This window comes from Alternaria hordeiaustralica (assembly GCF_023758085.1).
Source record: "Alternaria hordeiaustralica strain BMP 2776 chromosome Unknown scaffold_2, whole genome shotgun sequence".
NCBI lineage: Eukaryota > Fungi > Ascomycota > Dothideomycetes > Pleosporales > Pleosporaceae > Alternaria > Alternaria hordeiaustralica.
The window spans coordinates 426432-447275 of NW_026056774.1; the positions used below are offsets into that span (position 1 = coordinate 426432).

General features: G+C 52.9%; 8 protein-coding genes across 8 annotated transcripts; 2 read left to right on the plus strand and 6 right to left on the minus strand.

Annotated features, from left to right (window-relative positions):
* Positions 1 to 200: 200 nt before the first annotated feature.
* Positions 201 to 1648, minus strand: J4E84_001609 (uncharacterized protein; the record flags this gene model as incomplete). Its single annotated transcript, XM_049384240.1, has 3 exons — positions 201 to 1053; positions 1106 to 1204; positions 1275 to 1648. 3 exons carry the CDS (start codon positions 1646 to 1648, stop codon positions 201 to 203), a joined length of 1326 nt encoding a protein of 441 aa, XP_049247596.1.
* A 445-nt stretch (positions 1649 to 2093) lies between these two features.
* Positions 2094 to 2723, minus strand: J4E84_001610 (uncharacterized protein; the record flags this gene model as incomplete). Its single annotated transcript, XM_049384241.1, has 1 exon — positions 2094 to 2723. The coding sequence occupies one exon, from the start codon at positions 2721 to 2723 to the stop codon at positions 2094 to 2096; it is 630 nt and encodes a 209-aa protein (XP_049247597.1).
* A 1088-nt stretch (positions 2724 to 3811) lies between these two features.
* On the plus strand, positions 3812 to 4768 carry J4E84_001611 (uncharacterized protein; the record flags this gene model as incomplete). Its single annotated transcript, XM_049384242.1, has 1 exon — positions 3812 to 4768. One exon carries the CDS (start codon positions 3812 to 3814, stop codon positions 4766 to 4768), a length of 957 nt encoding a protein of 318 aa, XP_049247598.1.
* A 202-nt stretch (positions 4769 to 4970) lies between these two features.
* On the minus strand, positions 4971 to 5816 carry J4E84_001612 (uncharacterized protein; the record flags this gene model as incomplete). The annotated part of the gene is made up of 2 exons (XM_049384243.1): positions 4971 to 5445; positions 5548 to 5816. 2 exons carry the CDS (start codon positions 5814 to 5816, stop codon positions 4971 to 4973), a joined length of 744 nt encoding a protein of 247 aa, XP_049247599.1.
* A 568-nt stretch (positions 5817 to 6384) lies between these two features.
* J4E84_001613 (uncharacterized protein) lies at positions 6385 to 7021 on the minus strand (the record flags this gene model as incomplete). The annotated part of the gene is made up of 2 exons (XM_049384244.1): positions 6385 to 6694; positions 6765 to 7021. 2 exons carry the CDS (start codon positions 7019 to 7021, stop codon positions 6385 to 6387), a joined length of 567 nt encoding a protein of 188 aa, XP_049247600.1.
* A 559-nt stretch (positions 7022 to 7580) lies between these two features.
* Positions 7581 to 8935, minus strand: J4E84_001614 (uncharacterized protein; the record flags this gene model as incomplete). The annotated part of the gene is made up of 2 exons (XM_049384245.1): positions 7581 to 8564; positions 8615 to 8935. 2 exons carry the CDS (start codon positions 8933 to 8935, stop codon positions 7581 to 7583), a joined length of 1305 nt encoding a protein of 434 aa, XP_049247601.1.
* A 1201-nt stretch (positions 8936 to 10136) lies between these two features.
* On the minus strand, positions 10137 to 11489 carry J4E84_001615 (uncharacterized protein; the record flags this gene model as incomplete). Its single annotated transcript, XM_049384246.1, has 3 exons — positions 10137 to 10509; positions 10563 to 11160; positions 11210 to 11489. 3 exons carry the CDS (start codon positions 11487 to 11489, stop codon positions 10137 to 10139), a joined length of 1251 nt encoding a protein of 416 aa, XP_049247602.1.
* A 5854-nt stretch (positions 11490 to 17343) lies between these two features.
* On the plus strand, positions 17344 to 18174 carry J4E84_001616 (uncharacterized protein; the record flags this gene model as incomplete). Its single annotated transcript, XM_049384247.1, has 1 exon — positions 17344 to 18174. The coding sequence occupies one exon, from the start codon at positions 17344 to 17346 to the stop codon at positions 18172 to 18174; it is 831 nt and encodes a 276-aa protein (XP_049247603.1).
* Positions 18175 to 20844: the final 2670 nt, after the last annotated feature.

Here is a 20844-nt window from a genome sequence, read left to right on the forward strand (position 1 = left end):
ACGAGAACAGCTCAATGTAACAATATGGACATCGCGAGTGCAGTTCACATGTGCTTGCAGTCAGCATCTACCCGCTTCCTAAAGCAAACTACTCATGCTCACTCAGGCATTTAACTTTTCAGTTGTTGTTGATCGAAATTAATTGTAGGGGCATGAGACATTCCATTGATCCAACTAAAGGCCACGTACATCAAACATTCTTAAGCGCTCGAGTAGATGAATCCCAACTGGTCAACCTCGTCGCCCGAACGACCAAGGAAGCCAACAATACCACGACCAGTCCCCGCAGTCCTCGTAACACAGTCATCCGTCTTGACACCAGTAGAAACCGTCTTCCCAGCACTGGTCGTAAACAGCGCATAGAAGATCCTCGTCTTACCGTTCTTCTGACCCTGACACAGCTGCGCAGAAGTCAGCGTCTCATCCGCAGCCAAAGTCAACCTAGTCGCCTCGCCACCAGTCCCACCATGCGAAAGCGTCTGTCCAGAAGCCAAGCTAACGGAAACAGCATCAACGCGCTCCTTGCCACGGAGCATGATGGAAGACACCTTCGGGCTGGCGAGACTGGAGATGGCGCTCAGGTCATTGTACCACGTACCTTCTTCACCGCCAAACACATCAGACACGCTTCGGCGGGCATTCAGGCTCCAGGAAAAGTCTACGAGCACACCGTTGTGGTCGCTCAACAAGTCGCCGTTCTCCTGGAGGAACATGTGGCCTGCGTAATCGAATTTGGTGGCCTTGAGCGTCACAGCGTCAGAGCCGCGGTACCAGGTCTTGTCGACGATCTCGCACTCGTTGGTTGTGGACGGGTTCGAGCAGAGAAGCGCGTCGGCGCCCTTGGCAGGTGGGACACCGTTCTTGACGAGCTCGAGCCAGACATCTGTCATGCCGTTTTCGGTCTTGAACACGTCGGGGATGTCGTCGGTGCGTGTGTAACGCGAGTTTGAGTCGCCGAAGACGACGACGGCGTTGCCGACGGAGTTGGCCTTGATGTAGTCGGAGACTTGGCGCAGGTTGGCTGCGCGGGCCTTGTTGTCGGCGGCTGTGGTACTATGGAGGGTTAGTGAGTTGTCATAGGGTTGGAGGAAGTAGGGTGACTTACCCGGCATCGGCGTGTAGGTTGTACATGTCGACTACTGCGCCTTCGGCAATCTTGACACGCATGAAAGTGAAGCCCTTGGGTGTGAGGCAGTCCGCACTACTGTTGACAGAGTGTTATGTCAGTGCCGTACTATGCAATGTGTTTGTGTTATCGTTTGAGCTTGACTTACTCAAAAGTACTGCACGTGTTCCACTTGACTCGCTGAAATCCAGTGTAAGGATAGTTGCTCAAAGTGTTCAAGCCGCTGCCAAATGGCACTCCTCCACTGGTAGGTGTCCTATAGGGGTGATCGTCGTTGGCATATAGTGTGGCATGGTAGTTGAAGTCCTCTTGGACGTTGATGACACCGATATCGTATTGAGAGAACAACTTTCCAATACGGGCAGTGTTTGTTGTCTTATCACCGGGAACATCGTTACCGTTCAGGGCAGCAGGAAGACCAGCGACATTGAAAGTGAGGGTGTTGAACGTGCCGGAGGTTTGGGCAATGGCGAGGGGAAGCAGGGAAGAAAGAGCGTAGACGGAAGCCAGAATGGAATGCATCTTGAACTGTGTTGAGGACTTGACAACTTGATCGTGCAGTCTGATCAAATTTCTACCAATGTAGGCTTGCTCTTAAGTATACAACGACCTTGATGTTGACTCGCAGGTGTGGTGCGGGATAGGTTAGGCTACCCTAGATGTCATAACGAATGGTAGGCCAAAGGGATGGCATGTGTGTTTACATGCTGCGCAGTGCACATATTGTTGCAGGCATTGATTTCGGAGGTTTACCGTTGCAGGAAGGACCAATAGCTCACAGGTCTCGGGTAGGTTAGCGTGCCCGAGATCAATGCGAGATCATCCGGGATCCCTGCGCACGTGCGATGGAGATAGACGTTGGGTGGCAGGTTACTCGAGCCTGCGATAGGAAATATAGAGTGAGACGGAGAACTGAGAAGCGTGTGCGATTGTCGTGGTTTGCTTCGCACACTGGCGGTGGTTGTGGTCATAGTTTTGCAGCACCGCGAATCTTGATCCACAGCCCCTCGACTGTAAGTAGCGGCTTGCCCTGTCGATCCCTCATCGTGGCTTTCATCCGCATTTTGTTCCCTGTGTCCCCAAGTACAATCGTTTCAATGCCGACAACACCAGGGCATAACACCGGCGCCAGAAGCTTCACGTCCATGGTGGCTGTGGCTAATCGGCCCTTAAGCACCTCTTGTGCCGACTTTCCATCATGAAGCTGGAGTCTCCAATAGTTTTCCCCTACTTTCATAAAGCCAAGGCCATGTTCAAGCACAGTATTGGCAACCAGGATATGCAGCATGGCTTCGTCCATGAGCGTCAATAATGCGCCACCGTGGCAGATGCCGGGAAAGCCGTTCAAGCCGGTTCCATACTTGATCAGAGATATCGACTTGGTGACTTTGGCGCCCGGCGCCGGCTTCTCGTACAGCTCGAGCCAGTTTCTCACGCCGTTGTTCGCGCGCATAGTGTCGCGACAAAATCGGTCCGTATCTTCACCCGGTTCGGTGCCTCGCTGGCGGTCACATGCAATCCAGCTGGGAGATGTCAGGTACGGTGTAGCCCATGTCAAAGGTGCGAAAGCTTCGAGATGTTCGGATGTTGCCGTCATGGTAGAAAGCGGAGAAGTGGTGTACTGTGTCCAAATCGCGACCAGCGCATCAGAGTCTTCCTCTTTATCCTCATTTTCACACTATTCTCGTCAATCTATGTGGTTAGTAATGAGTCAAGCGCTGATGGGCGTCCTTCTCTGAAAGGTAGGTTGCTGATGGTATCTTTCCTATAACAGTTGCTCGTAACACTGTGGCGCAAGGCTTTGGTGTGCTGCGCAGAAGAACCACCGGATCAGAAGCAGGCGGCATCAGCCGAGGTAGAAATATCAGTCATGCGGCTGATTTTGGCTCATGCGCGACGTCATGAAGCCAACATGCTATGATTTGAAAGATGCAGCATCGGCAGTACTGTACTGGTGATGCAGGTGGTCGAGTGTGCAGGAGCAAGCTGCTAGGTGGAGGCGCGCAATCTTAGCGCGTGTCACGAAGAGTGCTGCAGCTACCACTTGGCCTCTTCACCTCCCACAACCGCCAACGCGTGTTCGCATCAGATGTCTTGTCTCCCTCTAGTTGGCGACTACGCTTACTCATACTGAACCGGCATGCATATGCAGTTTCTGACATTTTGAAGGCCTACAGATGGCGATTGCGCCACAACAATGCGACATCCCACTGGGCTATCTCGTTTCGATAACGGCACACACCACATCGCCTCAACCGGCATCAGACTGAGTAACTTAAGAGATCGTTGCAGCGAAGACTCAGTGGCTTACCCATCCTAACGATTACTATACGCTGGCAAATGCAACCGCCGAACTGCGAATTTTATGATGCCGCAGATGCCTCTCACCGTCACGTGCTGCTTATTAACTTCATGTAATCGCTCTACAGAACCTATCATCGCGCAGAGAGCGTGCCGAAACATGCCGGTAACTCATTGAACATCATTACCATGCGGCAGCCGATGCATCAGATGCCTTCGCGGCACTCAAAGTATCGCCAGTTGCGCAGGTCGATTATAGAGCATGGCACCATGGACGGTTTAGTATAAGAGAAGGCGCTCGTTGATGAGCAGCGCATCATCACTTCGGCAGCCAAACTCCATCTCATTCAGTACGAGAAACAAGTCGCGACGAAAGGTGTCATAATGTCCAGCCCCATCAAGAACGTCATCATCCTAGGAGCATCCGGTTCTGTTGGTACACCCATACTTGACGCGCTCCTCGCGGAACCCTCCTTCAACGTAACCATTGTCAGCCGCGCATCCTCATCAGCTTCGTTTCCATCTCACATCCCCATCATCAAAATCTCGGACGCCTTCACGACAGAAGAGCTCACAGAAGCCTTCAAGGGTCAAGATGCAGTCGTAGTCGCGTTATCCACCAGCCCAGTCACCGCTGGCGGAAGAGATGGTCTAGCATTCCGCCTCATCGACGCTGCACTTGCAGCAGGCGTAAAACGCTTCATTCCCAGCGAATTCGGCGCCAACAATCTCGATCCCCGGGCTCGCGCCCTCGTACCGACATACGACCTCAAGGGAGAAATGCTGGAGTACCTCATCAAGACTTGCGACGAAAGTCACGGCAAGATGACGTGGAGCAGCATTTGTTGCGGTAGTTGGCTGGACTGGGCACTCGATCCATCAAAGTCTGGTAACTTCCTCGGCATTGATGTGAAGGGGAGGCAGGCGACGGTATACGATTCTGGAAATAGGCGCTTCGCCGTTACGAGTAGCAAGAACACCGGCCTTGCAGTTGCGCGTGTCTTGGTCTATCCTGAGTTGACCGCAAATAAGCAGATCTTCTTATGTGACTTCACGGTCAGCACCAGGCAGATTGTCGAAGCACTGGAAGTGGAGACTAAGGCCAATTTTCACGTTGAGGAGAAGGAGAGCGGCCCGGAGATCAAGCAGTTTCGAGAGAAATTCCAAGCAGGGGATTTGCACGCAACGTTTCGGTTGTTGGCAATCAGTTTCGGGGCTGATGTGGATGTCGGGTACGACTTCGAAGCTGAAGAAAAGGTCTGGAACAGTAAGCTGGGGCTGCCAAAGGTGACACTCGAAGAGGTGGTTCGCGAGGCTGTGCAGTTGGCAGCACTATCTTAGAGGCAGTGGAGGTCCATGTGGGCTTGGAATGACACATGAAGGTTAACGTTTTCTAGCATATGCTTCCTTTCTCTACATTCCTATCGCTACCTGGACTAAAATGAAAGCACGCTGCGCAAATGGGAACTGGCTTTACATCAATATAGCACGACCATACTGCACATCTCTTCCCTCTTCCCTCCCATCCCTCTTGTTCAGCACCCTAGATCGTCTTCACTGGCCCACCCGGCGGCGTATACCCCCTCTGCCCCGCCTGCACCTGCCAAAGCTGCACAAGCACCCCCTCCTTATCATCCGGATCATACGCCCCCGGCAGTCCCACACCGCCCGGCAACCCCTTCTCCCCATTCCCACCCACGCTAATCTGCACACACGCCGGATAAAACTGCGCCCCCATCCTCGTCCCCGCAACATGCAGCCCCAGTATCTCGTGCCTGAGCAGATACTCACCGGGCTTCAGGCCAGCGGGTATGGTGACGGTCCAGCTGGCGCCTTGCTTGGCGAGGTAGTCGGAGCCCCAGGGAGGGGATTTGCTGGTGTCGTAGCCCATTTGGTCGAATTTGACCCAGGGGGTTCCGGTGTCACCTTTGAAAGTGCTGCAGTTTGTGCCGCAGGAGGCGAGGTAGTTCATTACGGGGCCCGAGTGAGAGGAACCCCATTGGTCCCATTGGAGTTTGCTGGGTGGATGTCAGCGTGAGTGTCGAAGTCGGAGATGGTGTGTTGATGCTGTTCATCCAGCAGAATACCAGGGAGGAGAGCAAGAGAAAGAAAGAACATACACCTTATCCCCCGGCATAACCGGTATAACACCTTTTGCTGGCAGATTGCCTCCCACATTGCACGTAATGTCTTTGGATGTGAAGTCAGGAACCGGTCCGTTGTCTTTGATGCGACGGGCGTAGCGGACGGGTTCGGGAGTCAGGTAGTCGTCTTGGCCGACTTGCCAGGCTAGGTAGTTGGCTCCGCCATTGACCGAGATGGACTTCAGGTAGCCGTGAGCGGATGCGGAGGTGATGAAACCGAGGAGGGAAATGGCAGAGATGAACATGATGATGGTATTGGTCGAGCTGTAGTGGATAGCAGCTGGGTGTGTTTGATCTTGTTGACCCTGTTTTTGTCGTTGAATGTTGTGGTTTATATACTGGAATGGTCAAGTCCTTTCTCAGTACCATATGCATACAGTCCTACAGTGTAACGATATTCGACCCGGAATCCGTAGATTAGTCCAATGCTTGTTTAGCGATCGCCTGCCGCTTTTTGGTGGATTATTCCATGTTGATTCTAGAAGGCGTGGACGTGACCCGATTTAGATTGGGCGTATATTACTACATGGCGGAGTGGATCCTCCGTGTCCAAATTGGGCGGCGAGGCGGAACGTCGGACGTCGTTTCAGTCTTCGTAACACATCGGAACAGGGTATGGCAAGAAGGTATGCCAATGACTGGAGCTATCGAAAGAAGTATCATGGATTCTTTCTATATTACTCATGAGCTCGTCCAGATACCAACGTAAAGATCACGTGCAGAGAAAGTACTTGTCTGCAGATAGATCAATCCATCGCCCCGGACACCACACATACCCACCATCAGTACCTCTTGTATCTTCCCCGACGATGCCTAGCACTCGAAGTAGCAGGTCGACAGCCTGTCCCAATAGTCCCGGTCCTGGTTGACCCACTCAGTGCGGTTGCACGAAGCATCCTTCCAGCCCTTGAAACTATCATCGAAGTCGATAGTACCGACCATACCGCCAGTGTACTGGAACTTGAACCACTCCCAGTGGGCACCCGGAGTCATGTTGATCCACCTGAGGCTGAAGGTGTCGGTGGGCTTGAAGAGACCGTGGATCTTGAGTGCTTGGCCCGGTGGCTTGCCGTCGATCGACTTTCCGTTGAGCATGCCTTTGAGAGGCTCACCGTCGTCCCAGCTACGCGATGTTAGTGTATGTTCTGCTGTCATGGCTAGCTAGCCGGTCATGGCGAGAGTAGTCTACGTACGTCATGCCTTCGATCGTCTTGTTCTGGCCGTCAGACAGGGCGACCCAGACGGTGGTGTCGATATCTTGCGGATTCTGGGGCTTCTTCTCGACGATGTTCAGGTAGAGGTAGCACATGCCGTGAGAAGGTGGATCTTGTCTCGCGACGGCGTCGGAGGTCAACATGGCGACATCGGAGGATACAGTGGGCACCGCAGCAGCGTTGGCGACGTTGCAGATGCTCAGAGCAAGTAGCAGAGCGGCGTTGAGGAACTTCATCGTGAAGGAGGTGATGTGCTTTTGGTAATGGTGTAGGTTCTGTAGGATGAAGTGGGCGGATTGGTTGTGGTTGCGTCAAGGGAAATTTGCAGAGGTGCAGAGACTTTTGGACGGCAAGAGATTGCAAGAGCAGTAAGCGGTGAAAACGCGGATTCGATGTGAAGCCGGCTAGAATATTGAGAGCCGACTGCGGAAGGCACGACTAGCGGTGACGTCGCGTAAACACAAACAATCAGCGCACCAAAATGCACCAGACGCGCTGCCCATACTTTTCGTAAAAGATACACAAACACTCCGAAATAGAAAGCTGATTCGCTGTCATCAAGAACCCACTTCCATATCATACAATCTTCGCTCCAAACGCCAATGTAATGCAAATCACAAACGGCTGGCCCAGACGGAGCTTTCCAGCACCGTAAGAGAGGGAGTCATTAAGCGACGATATCCACCAGGATGATTAAGTATTAAGCAAAGGTCGTGTCACGTTTCGTGCTTCCTCGTCAATCTCCTCTTGCGTTGGGGGTGTCAAACGAACACTTCGGAGCCAGCCGTACCACCGTCAAACTTGCTTGTAGATAACCGGGCTCTTCGGTGGGGTGTCCACATTGATCGAGTCTACTCTCTTTCTGGGTGTGCCGCTGGGTGAGCCCGAGCCCACGTTGTCGTACTCATACCAAACGCCTTTGACCCGCCTGTTTAGCTTCCGAGGAGGTGGGCTGATGCGGGTTGCGAGAGCGTTGAACGAGCTAGTGGATAGTGACTGGTTGCTTGCGGTATCAGAAATGACATTGGAAGTGAACTGTGTGACCGAGTCGCCAAGGTTCTCGATAGTACGCATCATACCCTGGCAGGTCTGTGACAGCTCGATCTGGTTCTTGGATAGAGTCTGGAGTTGAGCAACAGTCGTCTTGAGTATATCCTTGGTCTGCTCCTGAGACTTGCGCGTTTGCTCTTGAGATTTCCGTGTCTGCTCTTGTGACAACCTGCTCTGCTCGTGCGATTGAAAGGACGTGTTGGACAGGGCTATGTAGTGCGACGCGTTCTGGTCGACAAGTGCTTGTAGCTTGATTTGGGATTCGGAAATGGCCTTGATCTGGATACTGTTCGACTCGTTGATCTCTTGCATCGCTTGTAGGCCTGTCGATTGCGCGACCGAGAGCGCATGGACTTGCTCAGCATTGCTCTCGACTATGCTTGCTAGCTGGGTAAGACTCGCCGCCAGGCTGTCGATAGCCGATGTGCTCGCCTTCTCTTCGCATTGATGTGGAGGCGCGACGGCGGGAACACCGTTTGCGTGTTGCAGCGGAAGGACAATCGGCGGGCATGTTGGGCTATCCTGGCACGTGTAGAACCACTTGTTCTGAATATCGGAGAACCTGGGGTCTTCCATTATGAGCTCCATGTCTTCGCTCCTGACCACGAAATACTGCGGGCTCGGCCGCGACGACGACGTATATTCCTGCTGGACCAGATTCCACCATTGCGTGCAAATGGCGGCCGAGGCGAAGGTGAGGATGTAAGGAGGAGATGCAGGATAGTCGCTCTATAGCACAAGTCAGTACGCCGTTGTTGGCCGGTCGATGGCACACTCACCCTCTGCGCATAGGCATAGAACAGATTCCCACCCTCTTCCATCTCAACCCTCTTCTCCTGGGCTGGTCGGCTCTGGCTTCGTTTGCGCGGCGATAGTGATCCGGTCGCTGGTGGGGTGTCGGTGTTCATCATCAGTCCAGCAGCGAGCGAGATGCTCGGCTTCTTCCTCATATTCTGAGGCTTTCGCTCTGGTGATGTCTGTCGTCGACTATGACTGTGGATGCGCTTCTCGAAGTTGGAACTGGAAGACTCAAAGACAGCCTGCGACATGGAAGATTCCATGAGCGCGGCGAAATCAGGCATGCTCTGTGGACGCGACATGTCTGGATGGGACGGCGATTCAGGTTCGGAGGCACAGTGGCAGCAGAAAGTATCGTCAAAGTTGTTGGCCAAGTGACACCTAAACGACATAAAGAGACATATGGACGACACAATCTCTTGAAAGCCCAAGAACAAATAAAACACCAAGTGACCGGGGAGGGGCTGGTGAGCTATGGTAGTGTATGAGGTTGCGGCTGGCCGTCATCCCTGTCGATGACCTCACAGTACCACGGCTTTACTGGGATGCGCGTGCGCTTGGGGGTTCTGTACCAGCGGAAGACGGGAAGTCTAGATGTCAATGGATGTCAATTGTCTCATCGCATGCTAGCTCCCTGGCTCGCGGGAAAAGCATCGCAGCGAACGAGGGGCTCCAGCCTGCTCGACACGAGAGGACGCGCATGTTGTTGCCACCCATCAAACGGTACCTGTCTCATTAGCGAATGCAGGGGGCTGCGCATCAGGATCGCGACTTCAGGGGGGAAGAAGGAACGTCCTCCGCCTGGAAATAGGTGGATTTTAGGCCGCGGCTCGTTGAACAAGATAGCCGGTGCAATACAGTTGGTTCGCGATGCACTGGGGCGGAGCCGCGAGCGGAGTTTGGCGCGGCAGCTGGCAGTGGGGCATGACGTCGCGCACGTGCGGGCGCAGGCGCAGAGCTTCCAGCGTCCTTGGAAAAGACGTTATGCGCACGATTATAGACATGCTTCGGCGATAATTGTGTTTCTTGCAGTCCCATCGTGGTGTGGGCACTCGGAAAAACGCGTGTATCTCTGTGGAGAACATGTCGATCTGATTGGCCGAGGTAAGCAAATGGGCGTGGTTTTTCTTTTCTTAGAAACAAACTACATCAGCCTCTTCATTTTGACATCCTGTTTGAGCATGTGGTCCGGTATCAGTTGTCACAACAATGCAGAAGGGAACCAGGGTGTCCTGAATCGAACTATTGATTCCTGCTAGATAGATGATATCCAAGGTGCGACGTGCAAGCTGCGTTGCCAACGTGTCCTTTCGATCATCAAGTTGATATACCTTCATATGTAAAACCTCGTAAATGTTACCAATCTTGAGCATGTCAACGAACACCCCGGTAGAGATATCTGTCCAACGCCCAAGAAATATTCGCATGCGCTGCTGTCCATTCAAGATGGCAACTTTTGGGAACGTTAACGTCGCACCAGCGATGACAGCTCTGAACGGGCAGCTAGTTGGAGTCGTCTTGGTCAACACCGACCTTGACTTCGAAGTGCTCCATGCCGCCAAAGCCGTGCTTGGACAACCAACCAGTAGGAACGACCGACTCAAACTGGGTCATCCAAGGCTCACCAGACTCCTTCTTGAAGATGATGTGCAGGTAGGGCTTGGTGACGGCAGGGGTAGCCGGGATTACTACCCCAAGAGTTGCTGCTAGAGCTACCATAGCAGGAGCTGCAGGAATTGGAGCAGTGTCACGATGGGCGGGCTTGCGATGAATACGAACCGACGCCAGTGAACGGCTACGAAGGATAGAGCGCCACTTTCCGTTCATGCTAGAGCATTGACGGTTTTGAAGGACGCGACGGCCGAACAGGCGGTAGCTGTAAGATGGTCAGTGAATAGATCATTTGATGAAAGAGGCAGGGAAACTCACAGGTCCTTGGCTTCGCCGTCAGTCTCGGCAACGTAGTTGGCCTTGAGGTAGCGACCGAACCCAGCTTCAATCTTGAGGCTGTTGGCCCAGATATCAAGAAGAGTAAAGACCTCGATGCCATCACCAGCACGCTCCAGCTCGTTGGGCTTGTCTCCAACCGCGATGGTCAGGTTGCCTACAAAAGGCGCGTCCTCGCTGCGCTCTCCTGGAGGACCGAGGTTGGAGACGACATCCGTGGCGGTGGGATAGAAAGTCTTGAGGTAGTCCACGATCTCGGTGAGGTCCATACCAATCTCCTGCTTGGCCATGTAGATGGGACGGTACTCAGCCCTGAGTTGACGGCATACCTGGGTAAGGCCCCAGAAAGGGCGGTTAGTCTCTCGAGGTTCTGTCTTGGGCTTGGGCTTGGTTGAAAGACGAGACTTGTTGTTGCCGCCCGAGATCTTCTTTTCTTGGTCTTGGTCGACGATGTCAGACGCCAAAGTACGGCCGCGATCGAGACGAGTGCGGGGACGCAGAGAGGCGAGACGCGGGCGGTAAACGAGGAGAGCCTGCTTGGGACGTCCATGGGTGTGCATGTAGATCTGGTTCCTGAGTTCTATTAACAGTCAGCTTGTGTCAAATCGGGTCCGAAACGGGTGACTTACCTCCGGGGAGGTCCATGAAGCGGAACGGCTTCTGCAGAGCGGGGTCGCTGGTTCCGGTCCTCTCTTTGAGAGCAACATCGACCAACTTAGCCATGGTGCCATCTGGCTTTTTCTTGGTCTTCTTCTTGACCCCGGCATCAGTGCGCGCGTAACCTCCACGCTTGCGCTTGCTCTGGCGGATGGGCAGGGCTTGGGCAGGAACAGGACTCATGGTGAGTGCCGCGAAGCCAGGTACAGGCAGTCCAGGGGAGGGCGGCACAGTCGCATGCTCCGAGCCCATGATGACGTTAGAACCGCCAATGAAGCCATTTCGGCGTGAAGTTGGTGTAGAAGGGGCAGGAACGACTGGCGGATGACCAAACTTCCTGGGAGAAGAACGGGAAGGAGGTGGGGTGCTCGGGCGAGTAGGGCTGTCTGAGTTAGCAGAGTCCATGAAACCAATACTGAGAGCTTCGTGGGGAAATCATGAGCTCTACGTGTGAAGAAGAGAGACTTACGCCATGAGGTCTTGTACTTCCGCCTTGTTGCTGGGTTTGAGGGAGGCTGCTGATAGCGTGGGAAATAGTGATAATCAGATATTCAAGATAATTGCGGGATGTAGGAGTAATGGAGCGTAGATCATGGAGATTCTTTTATCTCTTGCAAAGTAAAGGTGAGCGGGGAAATGCCAACGATAATCGCCACCAGCGTCTCTGATGGTGACTGAGGAAATTGCCTGAATCGGAAGTCACCTCGAGACCAGGCCTCAGGTAAGAGAGCGGGGATGCTTGGCAGTTCATTTTCATAACCGTTTTTGATGTTGGTATGATGGAGTTTGGAAGCAGGGAATGTTGGATAGGATGTCATAGTACCAATAATCCAAGAACGTGGAAGGGGCGCGTGATTCAACCGCGTGGTTGTGGGTAGGTCTTTCCTATTGTACCTACGAGGGAAGGTAGCATTGCAGTGCCAGTTGCAGTCACGACGACAGGTCATCGATCGAGGGCACCCAGGTGTAGACCCTGAATATGAAGGTGAGGTGCCATTGTAGGTGGTAGCAATTGTGCAGAAAGCCATTCCCTCCAATTTCTACCTCCGGTATCGGGCTCGTGACCAAGAACAAGAACATGCCATTGTACGGTATTCAAAAGTGCTATTGTGTTGAAATAGGTCGTGACTTTGCTTCAGCGTGATCGCTTTTCCTTATCGTAGTGGTGGTATGATAGAGGCAGGTGAGGTGGGAGCCTGAAGTAGATAGAAAGTCCCCTCTGCAAACAAGTGGCTGCTGATATAGTTGCGATACAAGACACGGGGACAACGCAATAAGTGGTAATAGATAAGGGTACTGAGTACCGAACGACGCTGTGGTGGCTGTGGTGGGAGCAAACTCGAGTACAGGCAAGCGCCCTCTTATATGCAAGACGGTAGCGGGAGCGGTAGATCCTGGCAGAAATCGAAACTGCAGCCTGATCTATCTGAAGGGAGGTCAGATTTCACATCAGGAGACGCATTCAACGAGGAAAGACCCGAAGGTCGTGGTAGAAGGAGCAGACCCTGCAGAGAGCTGCCTGGACCATGACGTCATCATCCTCGCGAATGTAATCGCGGCATCCAGAATACCTAATCAACGAGTAAACTTCGTTCAAATTGTTGTGGACTTTTAACACAGCCATACCCTAACTCCCAAAGACATCAATGTACAGTACGACATGAATTCTGCCCCCCCATGATGTAATTTTCGATCATGATTACATTGCTTAAATTCGCTCCCCCCTCCGTCCGCTGTCAAACCGCGCTCATTGACAGTAGCCTCTTTACGGCATGCCTATCGAAGAGTCCCACCCTATAACTCGCATGCCGCAATTGGCCCTCAAGGCTCGTTCAATACTGTCCTCAATTTCCTGCATGGAGTAGTGTCGCGAATATATTCCGTGTCGTCCAACCTCTAGATATACAGCTGGGGGCGCATGCCGAGAATTATAATCGATGATAATGCTGTCAAATACGTTTTTCCGTAAAGCGTTGAGCCAGGTGGGATTGTCATAATGGAGAAGAAGACACAGTTTGTGGCAATCTCTCTCTGCCAGGCCGCTAAGGTTGGGATCGGACTCATCGGGTGTACGGTATGAGTCTTCCAGAGCAACTTCGAAGCGAACCGATGTCCAATGCGCGCGGATTCTTAGTAGTTCCTCCATATCGTCAATCATAGCCAAGCCTGTAGCGGGATCATGTCTTGAAACATTCTGTGAAGTATCCTGTGGCTTGCCCCATAAAAGCCGCACGACGCGAGGACCGCCGCTCGAATCAGGCCCGGCTGGGTAGAATTCATCGAACCATTCTTGCATGTATTCGATGTTGTCCCAATGGAACGCGACTACCGCTTCACGACGCTGAATGGGCAAGTATTCAGCTCTAATCTGCCGGCAAACTTTCGTGAGCCCGGCACCGATGCCCGAGAGAGAGGGGTCAGGCTGGTATCTCATGCTTGAGATGGTTTGTTCTTCAGACAAGGAAGCGAAATGGTACACCCGATTGCGCAGTTCTGTCTATCGTCAGTTTTGCGCCTTCCAAAGGAGGCGGAGAGCACCTTTTACCTGGTATAAGATCGAGGAAGCGGAAAGCCATCGTGAATGTGCGGTAGGTTGAGAAGCAGATTGCAAGTCTCTTTGATGGTAGCTGTGAAGTGATCGTGTTCGCGGATCGAGATCGGTATGCAGGGGTATCGCCATGTAGGCGGTGCGAATATGTAATATAGCTTTGCTCCTGACTCACATCTAAGTGCGATGCGAAATCTTGGTTCATCCACTTCGTCCTATGGTACTGCGTTGCGGAGCAGACTAGCGAATCACAACTTCCGAAATCTACATTACACCCATTCAATTCGGTTTTCTCGACCCAAGTATGTCGTTAGCACAAGAGCTTGCGCACCGCAATGTGGAATGTGAGCGGGGAGGAGCGCTCACGAAAGATGATTGACTACGCGAGCTCTACCAGGCTCCGAGCCGGCGTACAGTGAGCGCCGACCTGCTCATAGCCTCTGAGAGATGAAAGAAATCTTTTGGAGCATGAAATGGCCAGGCAACTAGGTGATTGGATCGACTTTTCATTCAATTCTTCTCACACTACATACTCGGTGACGCATGCTCATCAGGCGATACACTTGACAACTTGATTCGATAGATTCCTCAACCTCGCTCAAGTGAACATGGGAGAGAAGTACAGCGCAACATGATGACCGTGTGATAGCGCAACGTCAAGACCGCGAGCGCTACTCCACGCATCAGGCGCGCTGATCGCTCTATCGTAGTTCTTGGGGGCGTGGGCACCCGTGAAGTTGATACAAAGACATGTAGTCTCAACGAATGATGCGCTTGATCTGATCCGGACATCTCCAATAGTCCCGTTGCTAATATCCTCACGCCACTTCTCGTTCGCATGGCAAGCAAGTGCGTTGAGACCACGAATTTCGTTCAAAGTCCGGAGGCACATGCCGTGCTTTGCAGTATCATAGCCCCAGCCAGTGGTGGCGGGAACTATCTCGCAGTCCAGGCCAGGGTGGGTAGCCTTGAGCTTGAGGACCGAGAAGATGCTGAAGTGAGAGCCGAAAGCTGAGAAATTCGCGAATCTTCCTTCGACGCGTATTTTGTGGGGGAGGGACACGGAGTCTTCGGCTGTCGTCATGAATGCCTGAGCATAATAGCCAACATTTGCAAGGTTCAACCAAATCTCGGCCTTGCGACGTTGGATCGGGCGGTACTCTTGGCGGATCTGGACACAGACTCTGGTGAGACCCGCGTAGGTGCCAGACTGAAGAGAGGAATCGTGTCGGATTGGAACGTGTGCGTCGTTGATTGATGCGAAGTGATACACCATATTGCGCAACTCTAAACAATGTTAGTAGCTCCTCTCGCGCGATCCAGGATGAGGGAAGTAGCATACCCGAGCTGAGGTCGAGGAAGCGAAAGGCCATGGTGACTTTGGTACTTTTGAAGCAAATGGGTAACTTGGACGACGGTAGTATTTGACGGAGACTCAGATGTAAACGTGGTGGCTTAGCGAGAGTTTGATAGCGAAGGTAGTGACTCGTTGTAAGCGACCTCGGGAGGGCAGGAATTAGTTTAGCCGCACGTGAGCCCAGGCAGTAGCGCTATGACCTACAAAGAGCGGTGAGTCACTGACAGCTTACTCGTTGCGTAGTGAATGATAGATGATTGCATTCTGTATACCTCTGTGTACCATTTACGTGTGGGAAGTAACCTTGAATGGAAGCTCCAGTACTATTCTTCGTCGTGAGAAAACGTGAAGTCGATTTGATGACTCCACGATGCCGGAGCCTGCAGACCGTGAGAGGTACGCCACTCATCTTCGCTCTGTGCTTTTGGCCAGCTCCTGTAACCAAGCCTACCCGTGAAGACGATCTCAACCCATGTAAACCCGATTTGCATCTCTATGTAGACTTCTCCAATAGAACCGTTGCTGATGCAAGCACGCCAGTCCTTGTTTGAGTGAAGGAGCAACGAGTTCAGACCCCGTGCTTGCGTCGATGCCATATCCGCTCCAATAACTGCGTCACCACTATCCACGGATCTCCACCCGCTTGGGATAGTGACGGGCACCATCCTGATATCCAAGCGGGGGTTTTGGACTTTGACTTTGATAATTGGAAGTGAGTCGAAACTAAAAGTCCATCCTTGCTTGGTGAGAGATACCCGGACGTGAACCTCAAGAGGGAGGACCGTCATATCCGCGGCTGAAGTGAGAAAGGTTCCAGTAAACACATCAAGGTCTGGAAAGCTCAGGGAAAGTTTGGCCTTGCGACGCTGAATGGGTCGATATTCGGCTCGGATTTGAACACAAGCTCTCGTAAGGCCCGCAAAGTTGCCGTCTTCTCCAAGAGGCAGCCGGGATATAGATAGCGGCTCGTCACCGGATGTCGCGGCGATCTCGTAGATACGATTGCGCAGCTCTGCATGATGTCAGCGCTGTCTGATGTGCAAGTCAAGTGAATAGAGTGAAAGACTGGGATTGCGTACCTGATGGGAGATCTAGGAACCTGAAGACCATTTTTGCGAACCCTTGCGTTGACGGGTGTTGTTGGTGTTCAAGTCCGACGTAGAGTTGTTGTGAGGGTGCCTGCCCAGCACCTGGGCAGATGGGACCCATCTAGCGGCAGACCGTGCACGCTAAGCCCAGAGGGCTCATTGTGCTTCTAGAGAGTGAAGGAAAGGACCACTGAGCACGGTGTCCGGGATATCACGCAAAACGGTACAGGCTGTTTCAAACGTGCGGCCTGCGTCGACTACTTGAGTGGACCATAGTAAGCGGCCGAGGGGTTCGACATACGCGAGTGCCTTGACGACAGCTCCCTCTTCCGCTTCCTCTGTCGCCTTATACTGGAAACAGTTTGGCTGAAGAGAGTTACCAAATACTCTCTTCAGGTGCCGAGTGGAACAGACTGCTACCTCATCGTCGTGTGCGAGGCTACGTGAATATTGTTACCATGCTTACACTCCAAACGACCGTGTCTAGCACGATACCCAGAATTGACAGTTCACGCCGTAAAGGAGCAGACTACCGCCCGGGTGTGCGAAACATGGAATAAGGACGCGCCATGACTGCCGCGTGGAAACGCCAGCGAAAAGAGTTGGCGACAGTCGATGGCATCGTGTTGGCCTGATGGACATTTTGCACCTAAAGACACCTCCGAGATTCCAACCGAGCCAGAGCGCACTCAACACCCAGCAAAGTATCGTGAAAGCAAGTCACAAAAGAACAACGCAGTCGGTAGAAGACACGGTACGAGCCGCTTGCTCAGAAGGAAGGTAAGCCGAGCGCAACGGGCACCATCCCATTTCAGGAACCATCCCGCCCCATCCGGACGACAGTCCTCCAGATTTGCCCCGCAACACCACCCCGTGACGCAATGCCATCCCATGTTTTGCTCGGCGGGGTAAAAGCTGCACCGTCAGAGTCGCGGCCTTTGAGCCTCACTCGGCAGACCTTCCTCCGCCCAATCTCACGCGTCTAGATACATAAGTGTCGACCTCCGACTCCGACTTCTTACTATACAGACAGCAAGTAACTCGTCTTTTGCGTAATTCACAACTCTTTTCCAAGCTTCTACAGCATATCTTTCCCCCCAAGAAACCGCCAAAATGTCCATGTCCGTCGAAGAATGCCAGGCGCCGCGCGCCGGCTTCCCCAAACCCGTCCCGGACACACCCACAAACGTCATGCAACAATTCAGCATGAAAGGCAAAGTCATCGTCGTCAACGGCGCCGCCGAAGGAATCGGTGGAGCCGTAGCCGACGCCATGGCCGAAGCAGGCGGCAACGTAGCCCTGTGGTACAACTCCAACAGCGCGGCCATAACCCGCGCAGAGAACCTCGCAAAGACACACAACGTAAAGACAAAAGCCTACAGCGTGAACCAGATCAACGCGGAAGCAGTCCAAAAAGCCGTGCAACAAGTGGTCGAGGACTTCGGCCGCATCGACGTCTTCGTCGCAAACGCCGGCACAGGAGACAGCAAGCCGCTCCTCGACCAAACCCTCGATAGCTACCACAACCTCATGAAAGTCAACGTCGACGGCCCCGTTTTCTGCGCCAAGTACGCCGGCGAGGTATTCAAGAAACAAGGATTTGGCAACTTGATCCTCACCAGCTCCATCTCCGCGCACATTGTCAATGTACCCATTGACCAACCCATCTACAACGGTACCAAGGCGTTTATCTCGCATTTGGGCAAGTCGCTGGCGAGGGAGTGGAGGGAGTTTGCGAGGGTCAACATCGTTAGCCCTGGTTTCTTTGATACCAAGATGGGGGCTGGGCCGCAGGTCATTAATGAGGGGTTGAGGATGATTCCGCTGGGGAGACAGGGTAATGTCAAGGAGATTAAGGGGTTGTTTTTGTACTTGGGTAGTGATGCGTCGAGTTATATGACAGGAAGCGATTGTATTATTGACGGTGGGTATGTACTGCCATAGATGTGTAGTGGATAGAGGAAAGGAATTGATACCATGTCTGTTATTCATTGAATGCAGGAAAGCTATACCCGTTGCCTGCGTCGTGTATTCCTAATCATGTACATTGTTCTAGCTCTTCAAACATTTGATTAGGGTGAAAGGTTGAAATTAAAAGGTATATGTGCTCGCTAAGCCCAGATGAAAAGAAAATGGAAACACGATGAGAACTCTACTCATCTTTACTCCTCGCCCTGTCCAGGCTCTCCCGCTCGGTCGTCTCACCACTTCCCGCTTCAACACCTTCGCTTCCCTTGCTCTCTTCATCTCTCCTCTTGTCTTGAGCGATATCTGGCGCAGGTGCAAAGTTACTCTTGCCTCGGATTCTCTTACCAAATACATAGAAGACCACTGGCATCGGTACAAGTACGAGCGCCACGCAGCCAAGCAGTGTACTGGCCCATTGGATTCCCATACCATTGAACATGAAGGTTGCGAATAGTGGGAAGACTCCACCAAACATGGACCGCATAAAGGTGTTTGCTGCAATAGCGGAAGCAGCAAACATAAGGTACGCGTCGACAATGTAGTTGAGAAGCGAGAGGAAGATGGAAAAGATTCCGAAGCCGGTGAAGAGACCGCTCAGGACAGGGACGATCCAGTGAACATTGCCGGTGTAGCCTGTCCATCCGAACCAGAAGAGACCGGCTGCGAAGAGCACACCACCGACCATGCTGATGGGTAGGCGCCATTCTGGGACGGGAATGTTGTTGTTGGCTTCCAGCTTTTTGATGTATCGTGGGTTGTCGACGACAATGATGATGAAAGCGATCACTTCACCAGCGACCATGCCGAAGTAGGCAAGTCCGCCGATGCCGGGACTCCAGCCGTAGACGCCTTGGAAGACGAGGGCGTATGCGGTAAGGAAGAGGTAGAGTAAACCATCTAGAATTGTTAGCTCAGTTCTTGTAACAAGACGGGGTGATCCAACTTACATATAAAGCTCATGTAGATGGTGATGAGCAGTACAATAGGCTCGGTGAAGAGAATGCGCATCGGTCGGCTGACGTTCTTAACGATCAGCTCCTTGAAGTCGACTTCAATTTCCTCCTGCTTGGCGTGGATACCCCAGTTCTTGGTTCGTCTCCTCAGCTCGCTCGCCTTGTTGATCAGCACGACAGGCGGGTATGTCTCTTCCATGAAGAAGAAGAGCAGAGCGAATGACAAAAAGCCCATAAAACTGCTGATGTATTCGGTCCACCGCCATCCAAGATCGCTCTGGGTGATGAATCCTCCGATGAAGGGTGCGAGTAGAGGGCCCATGAAGACGGTTGCGGAGAAGACTGCGACGGCGAGACCGCGGAGTTTGTTGTCGAACATATCAGCGAAGACGGCGGCGACGATAGCGAGAGGAGAGGAGCCGAAGAGACCGGCGAAGAATCGACATATCATGATCGTCTGGATATCTTTGGCTGCGGCGACGGCGATGCTGAAGATGGCAAAACCAAAGGCGGCGATGATGAGGGGAGGTTTTCGGCCATACAGCTCCGAGAAAGGTGCCCACATCTAGAAGTTGTTAGCATATCTGACCGCAGTCTATGGTCAGCGTTCACTTACCAAAGGTCCAAAGGCATATCCAAAAACGAACAAACTCGTTCCTAGAGTGCCCACAACATTGGCAACACCGTATTGTTGCGATACTGCTCCTGTAGCGGCCGAGAAGATACTGCTACCCATGGTGGCTGTGAGGGCGTCGAATGCTAGGATAGCACCAATGCCAATCTTCTTCTTCATCGGCCAGTTCTGCGCATGCAGCGGATCGTCGACGCCGTCGAACTCGACTACATATTCTTCCCTGTCCGGTAGCAGCGGGGGGAAAGGCTTGCCAGCTCCTAGGTTCGGCAATGGCTTCTCTGTACGACGGCGTGTGAGGGTCCTCGATAACCGCGAATCGACGCGCGATGCACCGACTGTGCCTGCATGCTGACTTCTGTGTGTCTCGATTCGGCGGATAGCTTCGGGGTTGCGTTCAGTGGGATGTAGTGTCAGGTAGTTGCCGCTCGAGGCCTGCGAATTGACGGTCGGTCGGCGGTCGCGTGCGGGGGTTGAGCGGGCGGTGCGTATTTCTTCGAGACGTGCGCTATGTGTGGATGCAGAGCTTGCAGAGCTAACAGTCGAAGCCGAAGATGTGCTGTGCCGTGAGAGAGGCGAGGCAACCTCCTCTTCCTTTTCTCTGATGGGTGATGCTACTGCTTCTGTTGGGAAGGATATCTCGCTCTGGGTGCGCTCTCCTCGTTCGTGTGCTTCGATGTTGCGCAGGCGCTCATCAGGTGTCTGGTCATGCAAGTGCCGTCTGTGGTACTCTTCGCGAAACTGGCGGTGCGGGTCCCAATTTGCGAAGCGCTCAGGGCTTGCGTTCGCCTCATTGCGCAGGATATCCAGGTCTTCGTTCTGCATCTTGATCGCAATCTCCTCTTTCCTCGACCAAGGTTGTGAGAGTGGCTGTCGCGCTGGAAAGCGATAGAAATTGCCAGCGCTCGGCTGTCGGAACAATAATAGTAAATGTTCAGCCCGACGACGAGGCCGTTGTGGATCGTGTGGATCTAACGCGCGACGGTACGACTAGTCGTGACCGTGTTTTCGGGAGATGGACGCGGGTGCTGTCAATGGCGATGAACAAGCTTCAATCGTTCA